Source organism: Apium graveolens, chromosome 6 (genome assembly GCF_009905375.1).
Source record: "Apium graveolens cultivar Ventura chromosome 6, ASM990537v1, whole genome shotgun sequence".
NCBI lineage: Eukaryota > Viridiplantae > Streptophyta > Magnoliopsida > Apiales > Apiaceae > Apium > Apium graveolens.
Window position 1 is genome coordinate 1,890,014 of NC_133652.1, and position 22,066 is coordinate 1,912,079.

Consider the following 22,066-nt stretch of genomic DNA (forward strand, 5'->3'; position numbering starts at 1 on the left):
TAGTTGGGGTAACTATATTTCCAGATCCTTGATTTGTGCTCTGGATCTTCATCTGTTGTGATGATTTCTTTTCCTTTATGCTGTCTTTCTTTGAGGGCTTCAAGGATTTCATGGTTGCAAGGACATTCTTGAATTGTTGATTTCAATTCAGTAATGATCTTTGCTGCTGCTGCCTCAATGTTACCTGTAACATGGTTAGCATGCTGAATTTTAAGCAACCTAAGGATTTCTCCTATTTGTGGCTTAATATTTTTATCGAAATCCTCTAGTAAATCCTTAATGCTCATCCTAAGATTTTCTTAAGGTATTCTATGATTTCCATTGAACGCTAATATTGAAAAATTAGAAGTAAAGATCCCAGTGAAATTTTTTCAAAATCACCTAGTATCTTCAACAGATATTCCTACAACACCACTGAAGACGTACTTCTTTGGTTCAAGGTCTATTACTTACATAATACATAGCTTAAAACCCCGTTGGGGGTTACTACTCGCAATACATTACTAGTACTCTCTGGAATTAAGAAAGAGTTTTCATTACTAGTACTAAGGCTTAGTTAATATACAAGATTAGTCGTCTTCTAATAATTTATAACGTAGATGTTTAGCATTTGTTTGAAACTTCTTTGCCCAAAACTTTCTTAATGTAACACTTCATAATGGCTAGAGTCCATAACTACCTCCATTTGTCAAACAACCGTGACGTGTCGCGCACACAAACATATATATACCAACCCTCCCCTACAGCGGAAATGAGTTTCATTGGAATAACGTCAATTTACATATAAAGGTGAAAAGACTTGTAGAGTTTATTAAATATAAAGGTTTATTAAATATAAAGGTTTATTTTCAATTATATCCAGAAGGGATTTAGTGGGTGAAAGCCCTCTACTTCACCACATTTCTACATAGTAATATTTAATTTATAAATAATAACTCATACAACATTTCTACTGCCAGTAGGGGTGTTGTTAGTTCACCCCTATTGCCAGTAGGGATAGTGCTATTTCACCCCTACTATCAGTAAGAGTGTTGTTAGTTCACCACTACTGTCCGTAGGGGTAAAGTTATTTCACCCCTACTGACAGTAGGGGTAGTAGTAGGGGTTAGCTTCGATTCCCCATATGAACAAATTGTGTAAAAATATTCATACCGCCTAAACGAAACTACTTATACTTAGACTTCAACTGACTGTCGGACTTCCGTCACAAAAATATTCACACAAAAAATGTATACTGCGTCAGAGGTCAATGCGCATGAGTTGATCGCCATCTCGGCGAGATAGTGTGGATATAATTGATCCTATTCAGGTGTGGTGAAATAACAACACCCCTACTGACAGTAGGGGTGCAAAAACAACACCCCTACTGACAGTAGGGTTGTTGTTATTGCACCCCTACTGTCAGTAAACTACCAGTAGGGAAAAACTAAACCCCTACTGACAGTTTACTGACAATAGGGATGGAATAACAACACCCCTTAGGGTGGAAAAACTAAACCCCTACGCGCAGTAGGGGTGGTTAATTTTCACCCCTACTATCAATAGGGTTTGAGTTTTTCTAGTAGGGGTGTTGTTTTTTACCCCTACTGACAGTAGGGATAGGGGTGTTGTTTTTGAAACCCTACTCATTAAAATAAAATTATACATATTATTCGGATATTCATTCCGGGCTAAAACAATACAATAAAAATACTATATCGATCTCGCTAAAAAATATTTTATCAAACCGGACGATAACATAATGTGTTGGTCGATATAATATCATCAGAATAAAATAAAATATGTTATCTATTTGGCTTAAAATAAAATAATATTTAACCAAAGCTAAAAGAAAAATAAAAACAAACTAAATTTAATTAGATGGTTGATATAACAGGATTAAGGCTAAAACAAAATAATATATATTATTGATCTACACTAAAACTAAAATTAAAATTAAATTCAAACTAAAGGTAATTCTTATATTATTGATCCATATTAAAATAAAATTAAAGTCTATCTAATTCGTTGTTACGTATAATGTAGGCTTAGGATTATGGGATAATTAGGATCCGACCCTAATAATCGAAATATTAAAAGTTTGATTGCAGATCTGTGTGTAAAATGTTTGGGTTTATATAATTACGGGATTTTTTCAAATTCTGTAATATCCAAAACTATTTAAATAAAATTAAAATAGAGATGATTCCTTAGTCAATATAATTACGTGTGACTAAAATAGATCAATACATGTTATTCATCCGGACTAAAATAAATTATACAATTAATTCATGATAAATCAAAATTAAAATAAGAAAATAATTATCCCAGCTAACATAAAATAATATGTACTTTTATCTAGGTTTATCATTGATACATAACCTTTATATCATTGATCCGGGTGTAAACAAATTAACCAAAAATAAATTTAAATATAATTAATTAGATTTGTTCGGTATACCAAAGTAAAAATAATTCGTTTACTATTAATATGAGCTAAAATTTATCTTTTAATTAAAACATAATTATCTTTTGTAAACACACCTAAGAATTTTAACAAAATTAAATCTTTAAGTCAGTGATATTTCTTTAAAAACTAAAATTTTACTAAATTATACACATGCATATATAAAATAATTATCAAATCATATTATCAAATATTTCTAATAAATAAATTTCAGAGTTTAAAATTTGCATTTCAAATTAAATTCAAAATTTATATAATATTAAAAACAAGATGCACGGGTTTTAGGCTATTATTTTTAAAGGACAATAAAATACATCATTTTTAAAAAAACTGCTACATTTGTTAATTTTCTAGAACTAAATACAATTGAACAATGGACCGAAATGTCACTTTTGAGTGCTAAATAGTCCAAAATGTCACTTTTGAAAATAGTTGCCCAAAATGTCATTTCAAAACAGTACTTCGTCTTCCGTTTTGTATTTTTAGTGCAAAACGGTACATAGTGTTCCGTTTTAGTACTTTAATTTTTTTTTAAAATCTTTTTATAATGTGCAAAACGGTGGTTAAAGTAGCGTTTTGGCTCAAAACGGTACATCATATAGTTTTTTAACCAAAACGGAACTTCATCTACGTTTTACGCATAAAAAATTCAAAATGTCAAAACGTTACACGAAATTCCATTTTAGGTGTTTTACATAAACCGTACACGATGTACAGTGACATTTTAGGGTCATTTTTAACCCAAGTGACACATAATTGATAACTGTACCGGAAAACAAGATTGATCAGAACCTCCGCCGCTAAAAATGGCTCCGGCGGCAAACTATGGGTCCCACACAACTAACTCAAGCCGGCTTATCTCTCACAGCTCCAATAGATACAAAATATCTGTATGTATTCTCTCTAATTTCACTTATTTTGATGATTTAACCTAATTTTATTTCATACTTTTATCATGACTATTCTGCCTTTTCAATGCTCATATTGGTTAAGTATTTAGTATTTGTGTACACACCTATTGTTAAGTTGTAGAAGTGACTGAGTTGTGTACGTTTCGATTTTAGCAAATTGTTTCTGGTTTTCGAACTTGAGATGATGATAGAAAGGAAGTTCGCTATAGAGGAGCTCTGTTAGTAAGTTGTTAAGTGTTTATTATTGCAATGTTTGGCGAAATATAACTCGAAAACAGATGCAGATTATAAACAAATATTAGAATGTAAAAATTAATAAAAAAGAATACTAAAAGTTACCCGTGCATGGCGAAGGATATGAGGTCATACCAAGAATTTGTGATAAATTCGACCAATGTTTTATACTAGTATCTACGTTTTCAGATTGTCAGTAATTGTTCTAGCAGTCAATTTGTCAAAATGACCTGTACCGAAATATCCTCGTGATATATCTGTTGGCATGGAAATTTAGTTTTCTGGTTCACACTTTGATACTGCATTTTTCATTGTCATCCTTTTTAGTTCTTTCTTTTATTTTGCTATGTATATGATGCTACTAAGAAAATTATTTATATTAAATATTCTTTTGTTTTTTTTGTTGCAATGAAGGTGAGATGCATGTTCAACAAAGAAACTGACCTATCTGGCTATCTATAATGGTCCACCTACCCCTCCCTGTACTAAGTGATATCATGCTCTCATGCTCTGTTAAATTCTTTTCCGGAACTGGCATCTTCATCTTCGTTGGTGTAGTTTGCAATTGGAAACCAATGCTCAAATGGACGGTCTCATGGATGCTCCATTGCTGTAGTTTGCAATTGAAAACCATAGTCCCATGGATGGTGTAATGCATGCTTCATTCTCAGTTTTGCATGCCATCAGCCCATCACTTGGAAATATTATTGGCAAATATTGGTATATCCGTTCCTGCGCGTGTATTTAGTCTCAATGTCACAGAATTGGTGGGATGGCAAATTGATGGGGCATGACTCATTAAAGCTGTAAGTGTATTTCCTTCGTTCTATACAGGTTGTGATTCAGTGTAGACCTTAGTAGCTTATACTGGGGTTTTTTCTTAAATCTCTTGGTCATTAATGATTTCAACTGATGTTTTTTTTGTGTTTTCACGATTTCTTATATATATTTCATTAATGATTGCATTTGATGCTGCCTGCGGGTGTAATGGTGTTTTTTTGGAGGTTTTACATTAAAAATATTTAAGAAGTATTGTTTTTTAGTTGGAAAAGTTAGTTGTCTGGTTTGTTGTTATTGATTAAAATATTTTTATTTATTTAGTTATTTTATTGAATAGAATGATCGATCAAAAATCAAACCGACAAAATTCTAAAATTTCGGCTTTAATATTGTTAAATATCAACAACAATTATGACTCATCAACAATCATATGTCATCAAGATATATTCTTAGTTTCTCATAAAATCCGAAAATAATATAGTATAGAAATAGTATAAATCTGTTTATTTGTACATAAGTTTAAATAAAATTATTATGTAGATTTGTTTTAGGGAGAAAAGCAAGACCATACTAAAACAATTCCCACCACTACTAACTAGTCCTTGTGCTTCAAAAATTTGTAATCATTGTTTTTCTATCAACAAGATTTCGTGCCTTTGTTTTTCTTCATATCCATTTTTGTTTGCATGTTTTAATCATAGTTTCCTGGTAAATTAATTGGCACTGGTAAATTAAAACCTCTGTTATTTTGGTTTATTCACAGATTTGATTGTCAATTTAATTAAAATCAGACTATGTATTTTTGGTTGATTTACAAATTCGTTTATAAATTTTAAAAAGAAATATTGTGTACGTCACTAGGTAATTTAGGTTAACTAAAATTGCATATAAATCTTTCTTGGTTCATATTCATAATTCATTGTTCCTTAATAATACAAAAATTATAGATCAAAATTTGACCCTCTTTTAGCAACGTCAGCTTTTGCCTTTCACAGTTTCTGCGCTTTTCGAATGTGTCGCATTTTGGAACCACTTTTTCCTCTTTGAAAAAGTTAACATGTCTGAGTGTGACAAATATCATCATACTTCCAATAAAATAGTTGAGGCCCCCAATTTTAATCATTTTAAATAATATTCCCCGGCCAAATCTACCTCTGTTTGACATATCTCATAACTATTAGACTTGTTTAATTGGTAGGAACCATTACTTGGAGACTCTTTTATTTTATTTTTATTGTTGATATATAAAATAGATAAATTATGCAGTTATATACTCTTTCTCAGAATGCAATAAGTTATATACAAGCAACAATAGTGTGATTATACTTTTGTACTTTAGTATATACACACATGACACAACACATTATTAATATTCTTATATGAAGAAAGGTAGTTTGGTCAGAGAGAGAGAAACAAGAGTTTATTGGAAGAGTTTCCAAAAATACATATTCCAATCATTTATCTCAGGATTAATAAAAAACGTAATTTATATGGTTGATTTGCATGTTCTATATGTCTTCTTAAAATTTATTGGTATTAGTTTACTTGGGTTGCACATGGAATGCATATTTGTATAGAAGATAGGTTGATAGTTGAGATATCATGTTGATTGTTGATGTTTTTTTGAAGGTTAGCTTTTGTTGTTCATTCGCTCTTTCTTATGTCTGATATGATGTTTGATGGTTCTAGTTTCAATTACTTAAGATTAATATACAAAGTAGTGAGTAAAAAATTGGTCCTTTTTGTTGCAATTTTTTCTCAGCTCTTCAAATTTATTCTTACTCTTTTCGTTTTTAAAGTTGCTGTTTTTTGAAAGTGCACAATGAAGTTCATATAGTAGCAAAAAAAATTCTTTAGTCAATGTCAATTCTATAATTTAAGTACCCACACACATATACCTCCAATAAAGTTTAGATCCTCAACCTCCAAGAGGAGAGGTTATGCGCTAGGCTAAGCCTTGTAGAAAATAACTGTGGACGCCGGGTATGTTAGTGTATGGAGAGTAATTATAAAATTGTAAATTTATTCATTGCATCTGTTACATTTCTTAAAAGCCTTGCATTGCATCTTAACATGTGATGCGTGACAAGGGCGGGACAAGGAAATATAATCTCCGCAAAGGATTAACTAAAACACACAAAATTCCGCAGATTCAAATCATAATGTTCAACTCTATTCAATAAATAAGATTACAATTGTTTATATAAACTTCTATAACTTAATCACCAAGTAAGATCCTCCTAATAAAGGAAGCAAATCCTTTTTTATTCTGAATCATAATCTAGAATATTTCTACTTATATATATATATGACATAACTATATTTTAAATAACAATTAAATCTATTTTTAACTAACAATATTAAATACATACAAACTAGTATTCTAGTTTTTTGTTCCACAGCATTCGCCTAGCATTCGCCTAGCATTCGCCTCGCCGTTGAAAAATACCTGTCCACGAGTTTTAGAATACTTGAGAATCAACGAACAAAGGGATGACTTGTCATAGCCCTTGAAGACATCCAATTCTAACTCCATAGCAAGATCGTAGGGAACAAGATGCGAAGAATAAAAGTTTTTTGTGGTAGTCGTGCTCAATATGTTGTTGATGCCTACAAAATCAAAGTGCTCCACTATGATGATGTCGGTTTTCTTGCTCACAACTTCAATTTTAGGCGCATCATCCTCATAATGTTAGGTAATAGGTCATAATGTTGGGTAATTGGCGGTCTTGTACTTTTTCTCCATCAACAACATAAAGTTTCACATTCTTTCACCATTAGGTTGATTTAGAGGCGGAGATGGAGGTCTTTATGGTGGAGAATTATGTTGCAGACCAAGTTTACCTATAATTAATTTGAGTGTTGCTTGCACATCTTGCATTTGCAAACTCATACCTTCAAATGTAACTTCCAAATTTCTTAATCTTGAATCGTTATTCTCAATATACGTATCAAGAATGCTGTTTACTTCGTCAACATGAATTATTATTAAAAAAATTGCCCGATTTACAGGTTCTGGAAAATTTATTATTGTTTTGCAAGTTCTAGGGTTTGGTTTCTGCTCTTCTGGTAGCAACTGGAGCAACTTCTGGTGGCTGCCGGGAGCAGTTTCTTGTGGCGGGCAGTTGCTAGGACAGTTTATGTTGGCTGCCGTGAAGTATTTGATTAAATTCCTGAAAGACAAGATGGCTGGGCAGTGATTTTTCATGCGTTTGTAGGCTAATTTTGGTAATGGAATGGTTGGATATGGTAATTGGTTACTGGTGAGGTTGGTGTTTGGGTGGAGGAACAAAGGCTTTGATACACTGACACTCTCTGATACTACTGGATTGGGTAAAGGGTTAAACAAGGGATAAATGACTTATCTCTACAGAGAATCAGTAAAAACACACAAAAATCCGCATATTCAAATAATAATATTTAACTCTATTCAATATATAAGATTACAATTGTTTATATAAACTCCTAAAACTTAAACACCAAGTAAAATCTTCCTTATGAAGAAAATAAATCTTTTTCTTATTCTTTACCGTACTATACTAATACTTATATATATAAAAATGTATTTTTAATAACAATGAAATCTATTTCTAACTAATACTCTCTCCGTCCCAACCATTTGTTTACATTTGGTTTGGGCACGGAGGTTAAGAAAAATGATAAAATAGTGGTGGAAAGTTTAAAAAGTGAGTAAAGTGGTGGGACCGATTAATATTTTATATATAAAGTGGGTATAGTGGATGTAAGTAGTGGATGGGTTTACTTTTTATATTATAAAAACTTTACTACTTCTGGAAAATTTTGAAATGTAAAGAATTGGAAGGGATATCCCAAAAAGGAAAGTGTAAAGAAATGATTGGGACGGACGGGAGTAATATAAAATAAATACAAACTAATATCTAATTATTTGTTTAGCATCACTATGCCTCATGTAAGGAGTTTAATTTTGAAACTTCCATTGAAAGTGATGAAACTTTTTCCTTGACATGCATTTAAAAGTCATATTCATTATTGATTATGATGTCTAAATGAATATGCATTTTTTTTAAGTTTCTCAATTTTTTAATATACATATGCTTTTATCTTTACGATAATAAAGTTAAGAAAATGGAAGGATGATGAGAAATGTGTACAGAAGTAGGTCCCATTAGATCTAATAATTTTATGAATGTTTACTATCAACATAAATTAGATATAGGTCCTATTAACTTTAAGAAATACAATTGTAATCAGGAAATCCTATTCTCAAGATTTGTAATTACTCCCTCCGTCCCAATAGGGATGACAAAATAATCCGATCTGACGGATACCCGATCCGAAACCCGAAATTTTGGATTTACCGAACCCGATTTTTTGGATTTTGGATTTGGATATGGATTTAATTTTTGAACCCGAAATTTTTTGGATTTGGATTTGGATATTAGGTATACCGATCCGAAACCCGATCCGAAATCCGAAACTCCATCTGAACTCGATCCGAACCCGATCCGAACCCGATCCGAACCCGAAATCCGAAAAAACCTGAATTGTTATATATATATTAATTATATATATAATATTAGAATTTTATATATTACACATTATAATATATATGTATATACTATGTTACCCGGACTCGGGTATGGGTGTCGGACACGGGTTCGTATCCAAGTGTCGGACTCGGCAATATTCTGAAAAATTTACATGTTTTTGGCCTAAAATAAGTGTCCAAATGTCCATACCCATGTCCGAGTGTCGAGTGTCCGACACGGGTACTCTAAGTAAAATGAAGAGTCCGGGTAACTAAGTATATATATATATTAATAATATACATTATACATATTATTATATAATTTTTAGAACATATATTTTTATATTTATGTTAAAAATTAACTAACTATAAAGTTTAATTAAATATAATTATTCAATCATTTAAACGGTTGATAAGGTTTACAGGGTTAACAAAACATCTTTTAGTAATAAATCTAAAAAATTGGGTATCAATTGAGTTGATTTTTTAAATATTAGCTATACATATAATAACACAATTAATGATGTGGTGTAGTGGTTCAAGATGACACATTAAAGCTCTTTCTCTACAAGTCGCGTGTTCGATCCCAAGCACTTCCACTATCAATAATTTATACAAATTTTCAGATTTCGGGTTCGGGTTCGGGTTTCGGGTTCAAGGTATGAATATCCAGTTCAAAAAAAATTCGGGTTTCGGGTATACCCGAATCCGATCCGAAATCCGATGGATCGGGTTCGGGTATTCATTTTCGGGTATTTTCGGTTCGGGTTTGGGTATGAATAAAATTTTCGGGTTTGGATATGGATTCTGCAATACCAGACCCGACCCGACCCGATTTCCATCCCTACGTCCCAATGAATTCTTAACATTTAAAACATTAAGTATTTTAAAAACTTTTTTTGTTTGAATAAAAATGAAATGTTCGAATTTTTATTCAAAAAAAAGGAAAATCTTAAAAATAAGTTATTGGACTATACTAGATAAGAGCATTAAAATGTGTGTCGAACTTTCCATTTCAAATGTTAAGAACCTACCGGGACGGAGGGAGTACAACTTTACAAGAAATATTGCCCATGATGATGGGATAAACTTACTATTTGTTTAAATTAGAGTTAGGCCCGTATAAATTTAAAAACTGAAAGGTTACAAGTATATCATAAAGAGGTCGGTTTTATTAGATTTTTACTTTGTTAAAAATAATGTTTATTATGAGAGAAAATTACTGAATGCGTAAATTTGAGGTAGGTCTGCTAAAAGGTTAAAAAGCCAAAAATTTAGAAGGTGGCGTAAAATGTTATATAGAGATGAAGTCCAGTCAGATACGGTAGAATATTGATAAATAAAAATTTGATAAATGAAAAACGACAATGAAAATAATATTTTTTCCCGGTTCCAACATAATAGAAATAAGTTAATTTTGCCTAAATAAGTGACGAAATTCGTGGTCTCAGGGATATTCATTCATCGAGGTTCAACTCTTAGTTAATTTATCTAACGAAAAGCATGAAGATTAATGAAGGCTTACAGTTAAATGAAAAGTAACGGAAGACAAAAGGACTATTATGACAAGTGGGTCCTATTCGTCTAGAACTTATGATATTAAGGTACATTCCTAAGGATGGAAAATATAGATTACTTCCTTTAATTTAAGCACTTAGGAACTTTTTATGATGACCGACAAATTATAATAAAGCTTACATAAAATAGATGGCTATACAAGTAAAAACAACAAGGTGATGTTTCAGTTTTATATATATACTCGCTTATAACATGTGAATGCACATGTTTTTTTCTTAAATACTTTAGTTATTAATGATTTCAATTGATGTGGGCGAAATTGATGCTTTTCAGTGTGTTTCACTAATTTGTTTTTATATATTTTATGAATGATTGCAATTGATGCGGGTGTAATTGGTGTTTTGGAGGTTTTATATTAAAAAGATGTAAAAGACAATGCTTTTTAGTTAGATAAGTTAATTGGCTAGTTAGTTCTTATTGATTATAATAATGTTATTTGTTTAGTTATTTTATTGAATAGAATGACCGACCGTAAACCAAACTGACAAATTTAAATGTTTTGGTTTTAATGATATTGTATAAATATATTGTATATATGTATATTTGTACATATGTATATCTGTACATATGTTTAAATAAATTATTATGTAGATTTGTTTTAGGGAGAAAAAGAAGATCATACTAATGCAATTTCCCCCCACTAGTTGCCAACTAGTCCTTGTGCTTCCAAATTTATAATCATTGTTTTTATATCAACAAAGATCTTGTCTCTTTGTTCTCTTCATATCTATTTTTCTTTGTTTTAATCATAGTTTTATGTTAATTTATTGGTACCGATAAATTAGAATCAGACTATGTATTATTAGTTTATTTACAAATTTGATTATTAATTTATTTAAAATCAGACTATGTATTTTTGGTTTATTTACAAATTTGTTTATAAGTTTTGAAAAAGAAATATTGTGTTTGACAATATGCAATTTGGGTCATCTAAAATTGCATATATATTAATTTTTCTTAGTTCATACTTATTGTTAATTAATACTAATACACAACATTATAAATCAAATTTTGGCCCACTTTTAGCAACGTGTTCTTTGCCTTGCATAGTGTATGCGCTTTTTGAACATGTTGCTTTTTGAAACCGCTTCTTACTCTTTCAAAAAGTTAAATGTCTGAGTGGGACAATATACATTCACGAGGAATGTTCCTTATGGTGGCAAACGTCGCACTAATAGGACCCACTCTTCAGAAAAGTTTTATCATCATATAATACTTCCAATAGAAAGTTGAGGGCCCCCACTTTTATTCATTTTAAATAACATTTCCCGAGTTTTTTTTCCAGCTAAAGCTACCTCTGTTTCACGTATCTCATAACTCTTAGACTTGTTTAATTGGTAGGACCCGTCTTTAATTGGTAGGACCCGTGTCTTTAATTGGCGGGACCCGTTTCTTGGAGACTCATTAATGTATATTTTTGCATTTGATATAAAATAAATAAATTACGCACTTACAAGCTGTTTGTAATGAGCAGCAATAGCGTGACTATAATTTTGTTCTTAGTATACAGAAAGCCGTTGATATTCTGATATAAAGAAAGGTAGTTTGATTTTTGAGAGAGAAAAAAGAGTATTTTTGGAAGAGGTTCCACCGCACATACATATCCCAGTCATTTATCTCAGGTCTTATAAAAACGCCTAGTTTTTATGGTTGATTTGCATGTTTTATATGTATTCATAAAATTTATTGGTATTAGTTTACTTGGGTTGCACAGGGAATGCATATTTGTGTATAATATATGTTGATAATTGAGATATCATGTTGGTTTTGATGTTCTTCTGAAATAAGGTTAGCTTTTGATGTTCACTCACTTTCTTATGTCTGATATAGTGTTTGATGCTTCTTGTTTCTATTACTTAAGATTAATATACAAAGCAGTGTGTTAAAATATTGGTCCTTTTTGTCGCAACTTTTTCTTAGCTCTTCAAGTTTAATTCTTCCTCTTTTCCTTATTTAACTTGCTATTTTGTGAAAGTGCAATATTTTTCTTAGTCAATGTCAATTCCAGAATTTTAATTACTCACATACACATGCCTCCTATGAAGTTTGTATCCTCAGCCTCTGATTGCCAGGAGGAGAGGTTATGCGCTAGGCTAAGCCTTGTGGAAAATACCTGTCCGTTGTGGACCCCGTGTGTATAGTATATACGTTCTGTTCTCATAGTAGTAGCTTACATTTCTCCCCCTTTTTCAATTTAATTTACATTTGACTTTTTTGCACGTATTTTATGGTGTTAAGAATAAGATGTAAAAGGTAATACTCATATATAACATTAATTTTTATTGTAAATCTTATTTTTTTACACCTGAATATGCATGTGTAAAAAGTTTAACATAGCTTAAATTAAAACTGAGGTAGTACTGGTAGTAGCTCCACCGAGTTAAATGCAATCTGCTAAATATTTTGTCCATTAACGTTTTGTCAATTTTAGTTATAGATTATAATTGTTTATACTAGAGTAGTATTTTATAATATAAGTATATAGTTTAAAGTGTGTTGAGAGTAATAATAAAATAGTAATTTTTTTTACTGCATCTGTTACCTTTCTTAAATGCCTTAATCCTCTCTACCTACTACCTACTGGCTACTACTATGCAATCATGTTAAGAGTTTACATTTGAAACTTCCACTGAAAGTGATGAAACTTTTATCTTGACATGCATTTAAAAGTCAAATTCATTAAAGATTATGATGTCTATATGCATTTTTGCAAGTCTATCAAATTTCTTGATATTCATATGCTTCAGGATAGTTAAAACAGATGCAACTATTATCTGTCACATTTAGTAATCTCTATGTCAATCTCCAGTACAACTTTTTGTTCATATATCTAAATTTATTTGCTCACAAATCTTCTTGTAACACAGGTCACATCTAAATAGTAAAGTGAAGAGAACAAAATCTATCAGACAACCTTGTTGCCAATACCATGTCTAAAGCTGAAAGAGAAGTGAAGAAACCCGTGGTAGTGTTGTTTTATGATCCCTGTGCATTCTTATTTTGTCCGATTTAATATCTTATTTTGTCCAATTTAATATCTTATTTTGTCCAATTTAATATGTTATCTTAGTATTTCCCCTCTTTATATAATTTACTGAGAAATTAACAGAATGACTTTCTTTGATATCAATGACTTCCTTTTTGTATCATTTCTCCCTCCGTCTATGTTGTTACGTGATTGAATGTTTTTCAGCGTGTAGTGACAACTGGCAATCTTAAAGCTTAATACTTAATAGTAAAAGAGTTTATTTTTTTACTTAATATTCTCAGTTCAGGGCTGTTTTTGGTTTTGATTTATTGCTCACTTTAAGAATTTAATCTCGTTTTTATAAGGGTTAAATAGTGATTTTGAAAATCTTTCAAATCAATTACCCTGAAATTTACTTATTTAATTTAAAATCAGGGGTACAGCAGAAAAAGTTTGGTTCTATAACTTCTTTGTTCTAATGAAAAGCTGAGACTGGTTTTTTATAATTACAAAATAGTGCACATATGTTCCAAAGTTAAAAAGAACACAAAATAAGTGATTTGTTTTGCTTGTGTTGCTAATAGATACAAATAATTTACAAAACTATGATACTGTGTAGTGATTGGCTATTTTTTTTAATGTTTACTAAAATAGAAACTTTTTGATTAAAAAATATAATGTGGCTCCATGGGGTACCTAACATTCCTGAAGTATTTGTGTTGAAAATGAGATCTCATGCAGCATACATAATCTGTCTTCGCTGCCATAGAGTTTGTACTCTGTACCCTAAATTCATATGGTTTTATTCTTACGATATTTTATTGTGGATTATAGGCTATGGAATCCTGTGCATGGATTCAAACTGCTGACGGTTCTGTACAAGAGGTGGAATTTGAGGTTGCAATAGCATGCCCCAGAATTCGTCATGAAATGGAATCAGGAGCTGGAACTTCGAAGAACAATCCTATAACACTACCTGAAAAAATTACACCTACTACTTTGAGTTTAGTGATTGACTATTGCAGATTTCATGCAGGACGCCACTCCCTCCAGGTTAGATATAATTGCTTGAAACTTATGATTGGTATGCCATTTCTTTTCTACACTAAGACTGCTGTAAAATCTTTTGTACTTCTCCCAACTGTAAGACGACTAAAATGAAAAATGCAACACAAAAAATCTAGTTCCTTACATCGGCAAATAAAATTAGAAGGGGGATATGAAAAGTTCATCTTTAAAAGGTTGAAAAATGTGCAGAATTTAAGGTTTCAGGTAACTCTTTGAATTCAAAGCAATGACCAGTAACTATGTAAGCAAGTGAATACAAAAGAATTGATTCCTTTGGTATATTATGTGGCAGAATTTCCTCTGCAATAGCATGAAGGACATCAACAATTTAAATTTTAGAGTTGATTTCTTTTTGAATAGGCGCACGAGAGTTTTAATGAAAACTTCCTCCAAAGGGATGCAAGAATTCTGTTGGAGTTGCTTAAACTTTCAAACCACCTGCAACTGGGAAAACTGTTTAAGGACACCAAAAATGCACTGGCCGAAAAGATTTGTAATAAACCTACTGAAGAGATATGCCGTATGCTGAACCCATATTTAACTGAGGATCTTTCGAAGGTTTTCTTCTTGTAACCAGCATTCTTATTGTCTAATATCAAGTTGTGAAACATATTGTGTTTTCTTTCTTTTGTTAATCTAATGTTGATTAAGCAATTGGGCAGGCCAAAAAGTCGAACTTACGAGAGTGCCCTAAGTATGAAACACGAACGAGGCTACGTAAGAAGCTCTACTCTAACAGGAGAGAGTCATTAGTGAAGAATGTAGAGCAACTGAAGGTGAACTTTGAACGTTTCATCTGATAAAGATTAACTGAGATTTATTCAAAATTCCATAGTTATTTTAAAAATTTGACTGTTGATTACTTTACTATAATGATAGGACTTCTTGGCTGGAGTAAACCCTAGTCAAGATAAAGATACTCGTGAAGTCGATGATCTCGTATCATTTGTTAATGGAGATGGAGGTACCTTCCTTTCTTCACCCCTTCATTTCTAGCATGCAAACCTTTTTTACTGGCTTAAATAATATATCTGAAGCTCTTTGTGTGCTACCTGGGCGCACACATCACAATAGACAAGCATGTTTAGTAAAAAGTAATGGAATTTATCTATGGTGTAATCATCTTATGGTATCTTCTTGTGATGCTTTTGGTACTCTGTTAAGTCTGGATGGTTGTTTGGAAAATGATGCTTATAATTGCATCAGAGCCTACGGTTGCACATTGTAGTTTGAAAGATGCTAAGGTGCTTTTGCTTTTCATTATGCAAACTCCAGAATTAATGAGTTCCGTTACTTTGGCAGATACCCAAGGGGTCAAAACTACAAAGGAAAAAGATAAACATAAAAAGCAGGAGCAAAAGAAAACCTCTTCCAGTAGTGCTGCTGCTTCTACTAAAGCCTCTACTTCAAAGAAAGTCATTGAAAAAAATGATGAGGTCAGCCACCTGATATCCATTGTGATATTGTTGGTTTTTTATTGCACCTCTTTCAGTAACATACTGTTTAGTTTTGGGCTAAATTTTAAGTACCTAATAAAGATGAACATTGACATTTTTCTAGGATATAAATGCAACGGATTCTGCAAATTCTAGTGGTTCCAGCTTTAATACAGCAGACCTATTGGGCACACAAGATGAAAGTTGCAATGTCAAAGAAGACACATTTTATGGTAACTTGGATCCTGTGAAGGATGCAGAGACTACTAGGTTAGCCTGTTAATCTTCTAGGTCTTCTAAGCATAATTAAATTAGTTATACCCGAAATTACATTTTGCCTTAGTTTTCTCTGACTGTGCCCCTTATTCTTATAAATCATGTTTTTTTCCAAGTTTGGAAATTTCAATTAATCCTGTTGACAGTACTTTTGTCATTTGCAATCTATTTGGATCTCATACCTTGAGATACTTATTTTGGGAGCTGAATAACAATTTGTCACTACACATGATTGATTGGGCCACTACGGAGTGGCTAAGTCTTTTATAAATGCTTCATTCCTGTGTGGAAGATGTAATATATATATGTGTGTGTGTCTGTGTGTAAGTAAGTGTTTGTGCATGTTAAATTTTAGATTTTTAAGTCTTCACCTTAGGAATAACTTTGTTTTTTATCCGGTGGAACATTAAAAAAGTTGACTTCTAGTAAGGATTCATAGGTTTGTAATCGGATTAAGTAGCAAAGTGGTCACTGAAGTGACAGCCATATATCACTTTAGTCACTGATCCCAATGGGGTATCATTTAAATCTCGGAAGTCATAATAAATATCAAACATGTAACTCTAAATATGTACTCGAGAATTAAAAATTAGTTTTATGCCGTTCTATACATTTATCTTGAATGCTACGGCAACCAAATGAAAGTTATGTATTCTACTATTTTAGATAATATATTTAGATTTTTAAAAATTTATCTACTATTTATTTATAAATTTATAGCTATTTTATTTGATTTAAATAAAAATTATTAGAATATAGACTTAACCAAATCTAGATAAATTATCATAAATACTATAATCCATAACTTTTCATTTGGTTGCAGCACCATTCAAGAAAAATGTATAGAACTTCATAAAAATAATTTTTAATTCTCAAGCACATATTTAGAGGTATTTGTTTGATGTTTATCATGACTTTAGTGATTCAAATGATACCCTGTTGAGATTGATGACTTAAGTGATATATGACCTTCACTTGAGTGATCACTTCGATATTTAACCCGTTTGTAATCATATTTTCTTGCAGGTAAATGATGAAAATAATTCACTAACAAATGATAAAAATGTATCATAAAGACATTACGATTAGCTAGCACATTAAGTAGGATTGCCTCCGATAATCATTATTATATTTGTATTCTTGTGTTTTGCCCAATGAAGCAATAACAAAATAGTTCTGAATATAGGTAATGTCACAATTTTTGAAACTCATGTTATTTGGAGAAAGTTAACATATGTTATGTGAGCCAATATTAAAGTTTTTCTGGGCTAAGGGATTGTGATCATTGAACATGACACAATTTTGACCGACTACTTTTGCCCATTAGTGCCTATGTCTAAATAGAGGTTAGTGTTACTTACCGCTAGTCTTAACCAATGTTCTGATGATTTCTTAAATGTCTAGTCTTTATGCTGTTTTATACATTTATCTTCAAATCTACCTAGTATACTAAATACATCATATAGTAGATGTTTACTTCATGAAATTACTTGGAAGTGTTGGATTGATTGCTACTTGCATGTTTTTGCTTTTTGCTAGAGTTAGCTCGGTGTTTTGTCCATCGGATATATAGTCATTATTCGATGTTTTAACAATATATCTACCCGTTGGCTTCTAGAGATTTTGTTATGCCAATATTAATCCGATTCTTTTGATTATACTCGGAATTGAATTTGTATTGGTGATTATAAGTTACAAAAGTTTGATAAAATTTAATTTTTTTGCCTCAGAAGTCAGAACTATATATGGTCAAGGGGAGATCTAGGTTCCCATATCAAATCATCACTTTCATGTGTATATCTTTTTTGACCCTTCTCTTATCATCTTTTACTCTGAACTAAAACATTCAGATTGACTACTACTCCCCCTTCAAGCAACGCTTTAACTAGAATAGCTATATGAATTAGACGTATTATCTTAATATGTAAACCTGAAATTACTTATGTTATAATATCTAGTCAATTAACAAATTTGACATTACCCATAGTATTGGATTCTCGTTACATATACTTAGAACACACCTATTAAAGGATTTAACCGTGAAAGATTAGGAAAACAGATCTTATCCATCCGGCAGAGAGACTAATATGAAACAAATTTTGTTGGATGTGATGGAAGTGAATTAGCGGTTACTAGATTTACCTGGGTGAAACATGAGATATTAGTTACTATGGAAATTAAATAAATTTAAAATGGTAAAGCTCTTTTCCAAGAAAATGTATACGTACCATTAAAGAGGTTGAACTTAAGTGGGTTACACATCCTACAGTGGATAATCTTTGTCAATATAAATTATTCCAATGGGAGTCTATTAACAACCCTTTGGACTTTTTTTTTTCTTGAAGGCTATTTTTTCCAAAACAGAATCTAGGAGTCGTTTAGAGCATTAAATGTTTATATATTTATATTTATATAAATATATAATGATTTAATGATATGCAACATTCTCTCCTTGCCCCCCAAATTCCCAAGGCTGGTCTCTTTTTTTTCATCAATATTTGTTTTGGTGATTTTTTTTCTAACAGGAGCTGACTGAGATAAAACCTAAAGGATCTTAATATAAATTTTAAAAATGTTAAGCATGTGCTTGACCGGTTGGAAGAATTCAGAAAGACAATAGTCACATACAAGACACAACACACACTTTTTTTTATGTCAGTCTTAGACTTTATTCAATGTGTGATGTATCATAATATTTTTATAGAAAATCATATTGTAGTAGTTGATGCTGTATATGGATTGTTTTTAAAATTTAACGTAAAAAAAGAATCAAAAGTAAATATCTAGATCCAAATTAATCGGGTTTCTATATTGGATCAAATTTATTTTGGATATCCGAAATTAGAAAAAAAATCTAAATTCAATCGGAATATATATATATGTATATTTGGTGCCCGTAGGAGGTTTACCTCCTGGCTCAGCCATTGGCCGGAGCTTTCATGGTCGAATATGAAAAGATGTATGGTGCCTTCATGGATAACATTTTTTCATCACAATTGCTGACAAGAAGATTTTCATGTTTGATTTTTATGTCATTGACTTGATGTATTAAACTTGTGATGATGTCGTAAAATTTTAATGGACCTCTGTAATTTTTTTGGTACAGTAGTATAGAATATATAAAATATTAAATAAACTTGTGAACATGATATAGTAATTTAGTAAACTTGTTTGACTTGTATTTTATGAAGTAGTAAATGGACTTCCCAAAGATTGCATAAATGTAAGCGCTACTGCCCCAAGATATCAGATCTTGTTGAGCTGGCTTTTGTACCACATTCGTATTGAAGGTGAATCATGCCTTGTTGCTCAACTGATAACACTATATGAAAATCTAAAATGAAGGGAAAAATACGGGATACATTCTTTAGACGCATCAAGTGTGAAAAAAATAGTACTAATTCAGAGATACATAGTAAAGATGAGTTATAGCGTGAGATTTTTTTTCTTCAGCAAGTGGCATGCTATGTTTAAACGTATGTATTGCGATAAGTTGCCATTTTACATAGGCGTTATTGAGATGCATTAATGCTATTTTCCATGCATATTTTAGATTCATTTCCTTAGTGGTATCTAGCTCACTCCCTTTCCGGGTGGTCAAGGGTTCAAGTTTTATAATATATATTATAAATATATATATAATGTTCTATATTTATTATTTTTTACTTACTTCCTACTTTTAGCTCAATGATCTTGAATATATGTAGTATTTTTGAAAATGATCTTTTTGGTTTGGTAATGGATCTTTGAAACTACTTTTGTTTTTTTTTTTTGTGATAAAGTAATCAGTCTTTTTCATACGAATTCCATTTTGTTAAATCTTGATTTCGGGTAAAACCACCTTCATTTATTGTAGTTCGCCATTTTTGTGGTAATAATCCTAACCATCTAATCTGAGATAAATTGTATTAATATTGACCTCTTAACCAGTTTTTCCATTGTGTCATTTTCACACGCATTGCGCATACCCCTGCACACAAGGAAAAACAAGCTCACATCCACATACTTGTTCTTGAACAGTTTTCTATGTTTGTCTCTTTATAAAGAATCATGATATTGCATCTTCTCAGATAAATTTCATATACTGAAACAACTATTTTTTTTAAATGCTCCTGTCAACGTTTTAGTGTTCCACTTTTATGTGCCATATAGTTAACCAGGTCTAGAATGCTGCATGCGCTCAAAGTTGTGCTATTGTTCTGCTCTCAGTTCTGTTCCGGTCACATTCCCGACATGTGATTTCTTGTCAGTTTGATTTCGACAATGATATATTGTTGTTCGATGCTTAATGATAGGGCTCTGAAGTGCGAGTATAATTATGCACCTCATTAGCATTCCTTTAGACTATTTATTTATTTGAGGGTTCACTTTAGTATCTATTTTATACATTTATCTTTGTGAAATTATTGCAGCTATTGTTTTGCATGCTTATTGGAGTAGTTTCAGTATTATTTTTTATTTTCAGCTTCGAATGTTCTACAACCTTTTTTCTTTTTAATATTAGCTTGCTCTTTTGTTGGCCATTTCAGATTCAGTAAAACGCAAGAGTGGCCTTTCTTCTTAACACTTTTGAAAGCTAGCATAATATTTACCTTTGACCTTTTTTTGTATGGTTACTTATTTGTTCTCGCCTTGTGCAGGATGGTAGAGGAATTAGCTCGGTTACTAAATTTAGATCCTACTCAGATATATGGAGACCCGGAAGTAGATTTTCATGTTACAGATTATGATAAGTTACAAATTTATATTCCTTCTTTAAGTTGTGCAATAATGTTTACTAAATTTATACATGTAACTAGTATATGAAGCATCAGTTCTAATTTCTAAAGAGAGATGCAAATTAGAATCGATGCATCGTATTTATATAAACATGTATATATGTTTCCATTAAAGTTATTATATTTAGACATGTATAAAATTTAACATGCTCATGATTGGTTTTGAAGTAAATAGCGTAAATATATTTTGTATTATGACACAGGATTAAAGACCTGAAAATAGGGTGAACAACAAAATGACTTGTGTTGTTCAGAATCTGTTGTATTTTGTTATCACACCAACTAAGTATTGCCATATAACCCTACTTACCTTGTCTTTTATGCACTAATGTTTTTTCTTAAATCATGTTTTATTCAGTAATTGTTGCATCTTAGTATCATTGGTTGTGCATATAAAAGATAATCGAATAATACAAGTAAAGTTGGATTACAGATTACTATCATGCAGTCTCTAGGAGGATGCACAAGTCTCCTTTAATTTGTTGTTTACAGTTCCCCTTTTAATTTGATATAAAAAATGAACCCTTACTTCCATTATATATTTATTGACATACTCGCTCCCTGAGAACTTTTGGATGTTTTCATCCTTACACATATTTCACTTATTTATGTAAACTATGTTTGGATGGACAGGAGTAGGCCCTATTGCATGATCGGCTGTAATCCGTATTTGTCAAGATTTTCCCGAGGATGGCTCATGTGTACTAAGTGCTTTAGACTTTAGAGTTAGTATCTTAAGTTGGGAATACCTATAGACTATAGAGTTAGTATCTTAGGTTGGGAAAAGCTTATGGTGAATGATTTTGATTGTAAGACGGTGGAGATTGGTTGTGAAGTAGTCGTATATCTTCTCTTCATCTGCCAAGTATAGTTGCTCTTCTGTCTCGAACGGATGAAGGTCATTGTAGAAAAAGAATTCATTGTGCTCAAGCCCAGATGTACTTGTGAGTTAAATTCTTTAGTTTTTAAGTGCAATTCAGATATGCAGGCTATTTAACCTTATAGTACATCGCTTAAATATCTTAAATATGTTTGGTATGAGAATTTAGAATGCTCTTTTCTATGCACATTTTTTACAGTT

General features: G+C 31.4%; 1 protein-coding gene across 4 annotated transcripts; it reads left to right on the forward strand.

The window, feature by feature from the left end:
* Positions 1–3,195: 3,195 nt before the first annotated feature.
* On the forward strand, positions 3,196–21,987 carry LOC141668324 (SKP1-like protein 21). Of its 4 annotated transcripts, none has more exons than XM_074475140.1 (11): positions 3,196–3,336; positions 4,006–4,397; positions 13,327–13,427; positions 14,262–14,480; positions 14,856–15,053; positions 15,158–15,271; positions 15,375–15,459; positions 15,798–15,931; positions 16,056–16,201; positions 20,848–20,940; positions 21,619–21,987. In XM_074475140.1, the coding sequence occupies exons 3-11, from the start codon at positions 13,389–13,391 to the stop codon at positions 21,707–21,709; spliced, it is 1,119 nt and encodes a 372-aa protein (XP_074331241.1). In that variant the 5' UTR covers positions 3,196–3,336; positions 4,006–4,397; positions 13,327–13,388; the 3' UTR covers positions 21,710–21,987. The 4 variants fall into 4 exon arrangements, with proteins under 4 accessions (XP_074331241.1, XP_074331242.1, XP_074331243.1 ...); XM_074475141.1 differs by having other exon boundaries at positions 13,327–13,424; XM_074475142.1 differs by having other exon boundaries at positions 13,327–13,421.
* The last annotated feature ends 79 nt before the right edge of the window (positions 21,988–22,066 follow it).

Excerpts from the sequence above, each read along its gene's own strand:
- LOC141668324 (XM_074475140.1), top strand. The coding sequence starts at position 13,389 with ATGTCTAAAGCTGAAAGAGAAGTGAAGAAACCCGTGGTA. Across the intron at positions 14,481-14,855 it reads CAGGACGCCACTCCCTCCAG|GCGCACGAGAGTTTTAATGA; the intron begins GTTAGATATAAT and ends CTTTTTGAATAG. Across the intron at positions 15,932-16,055 it reads TCATTGAAAAAAATGATGAG|GATATAAATGCAACGGATTC; the intron begins GTCAGCCACCTG and ends ACATTTTTCTAG.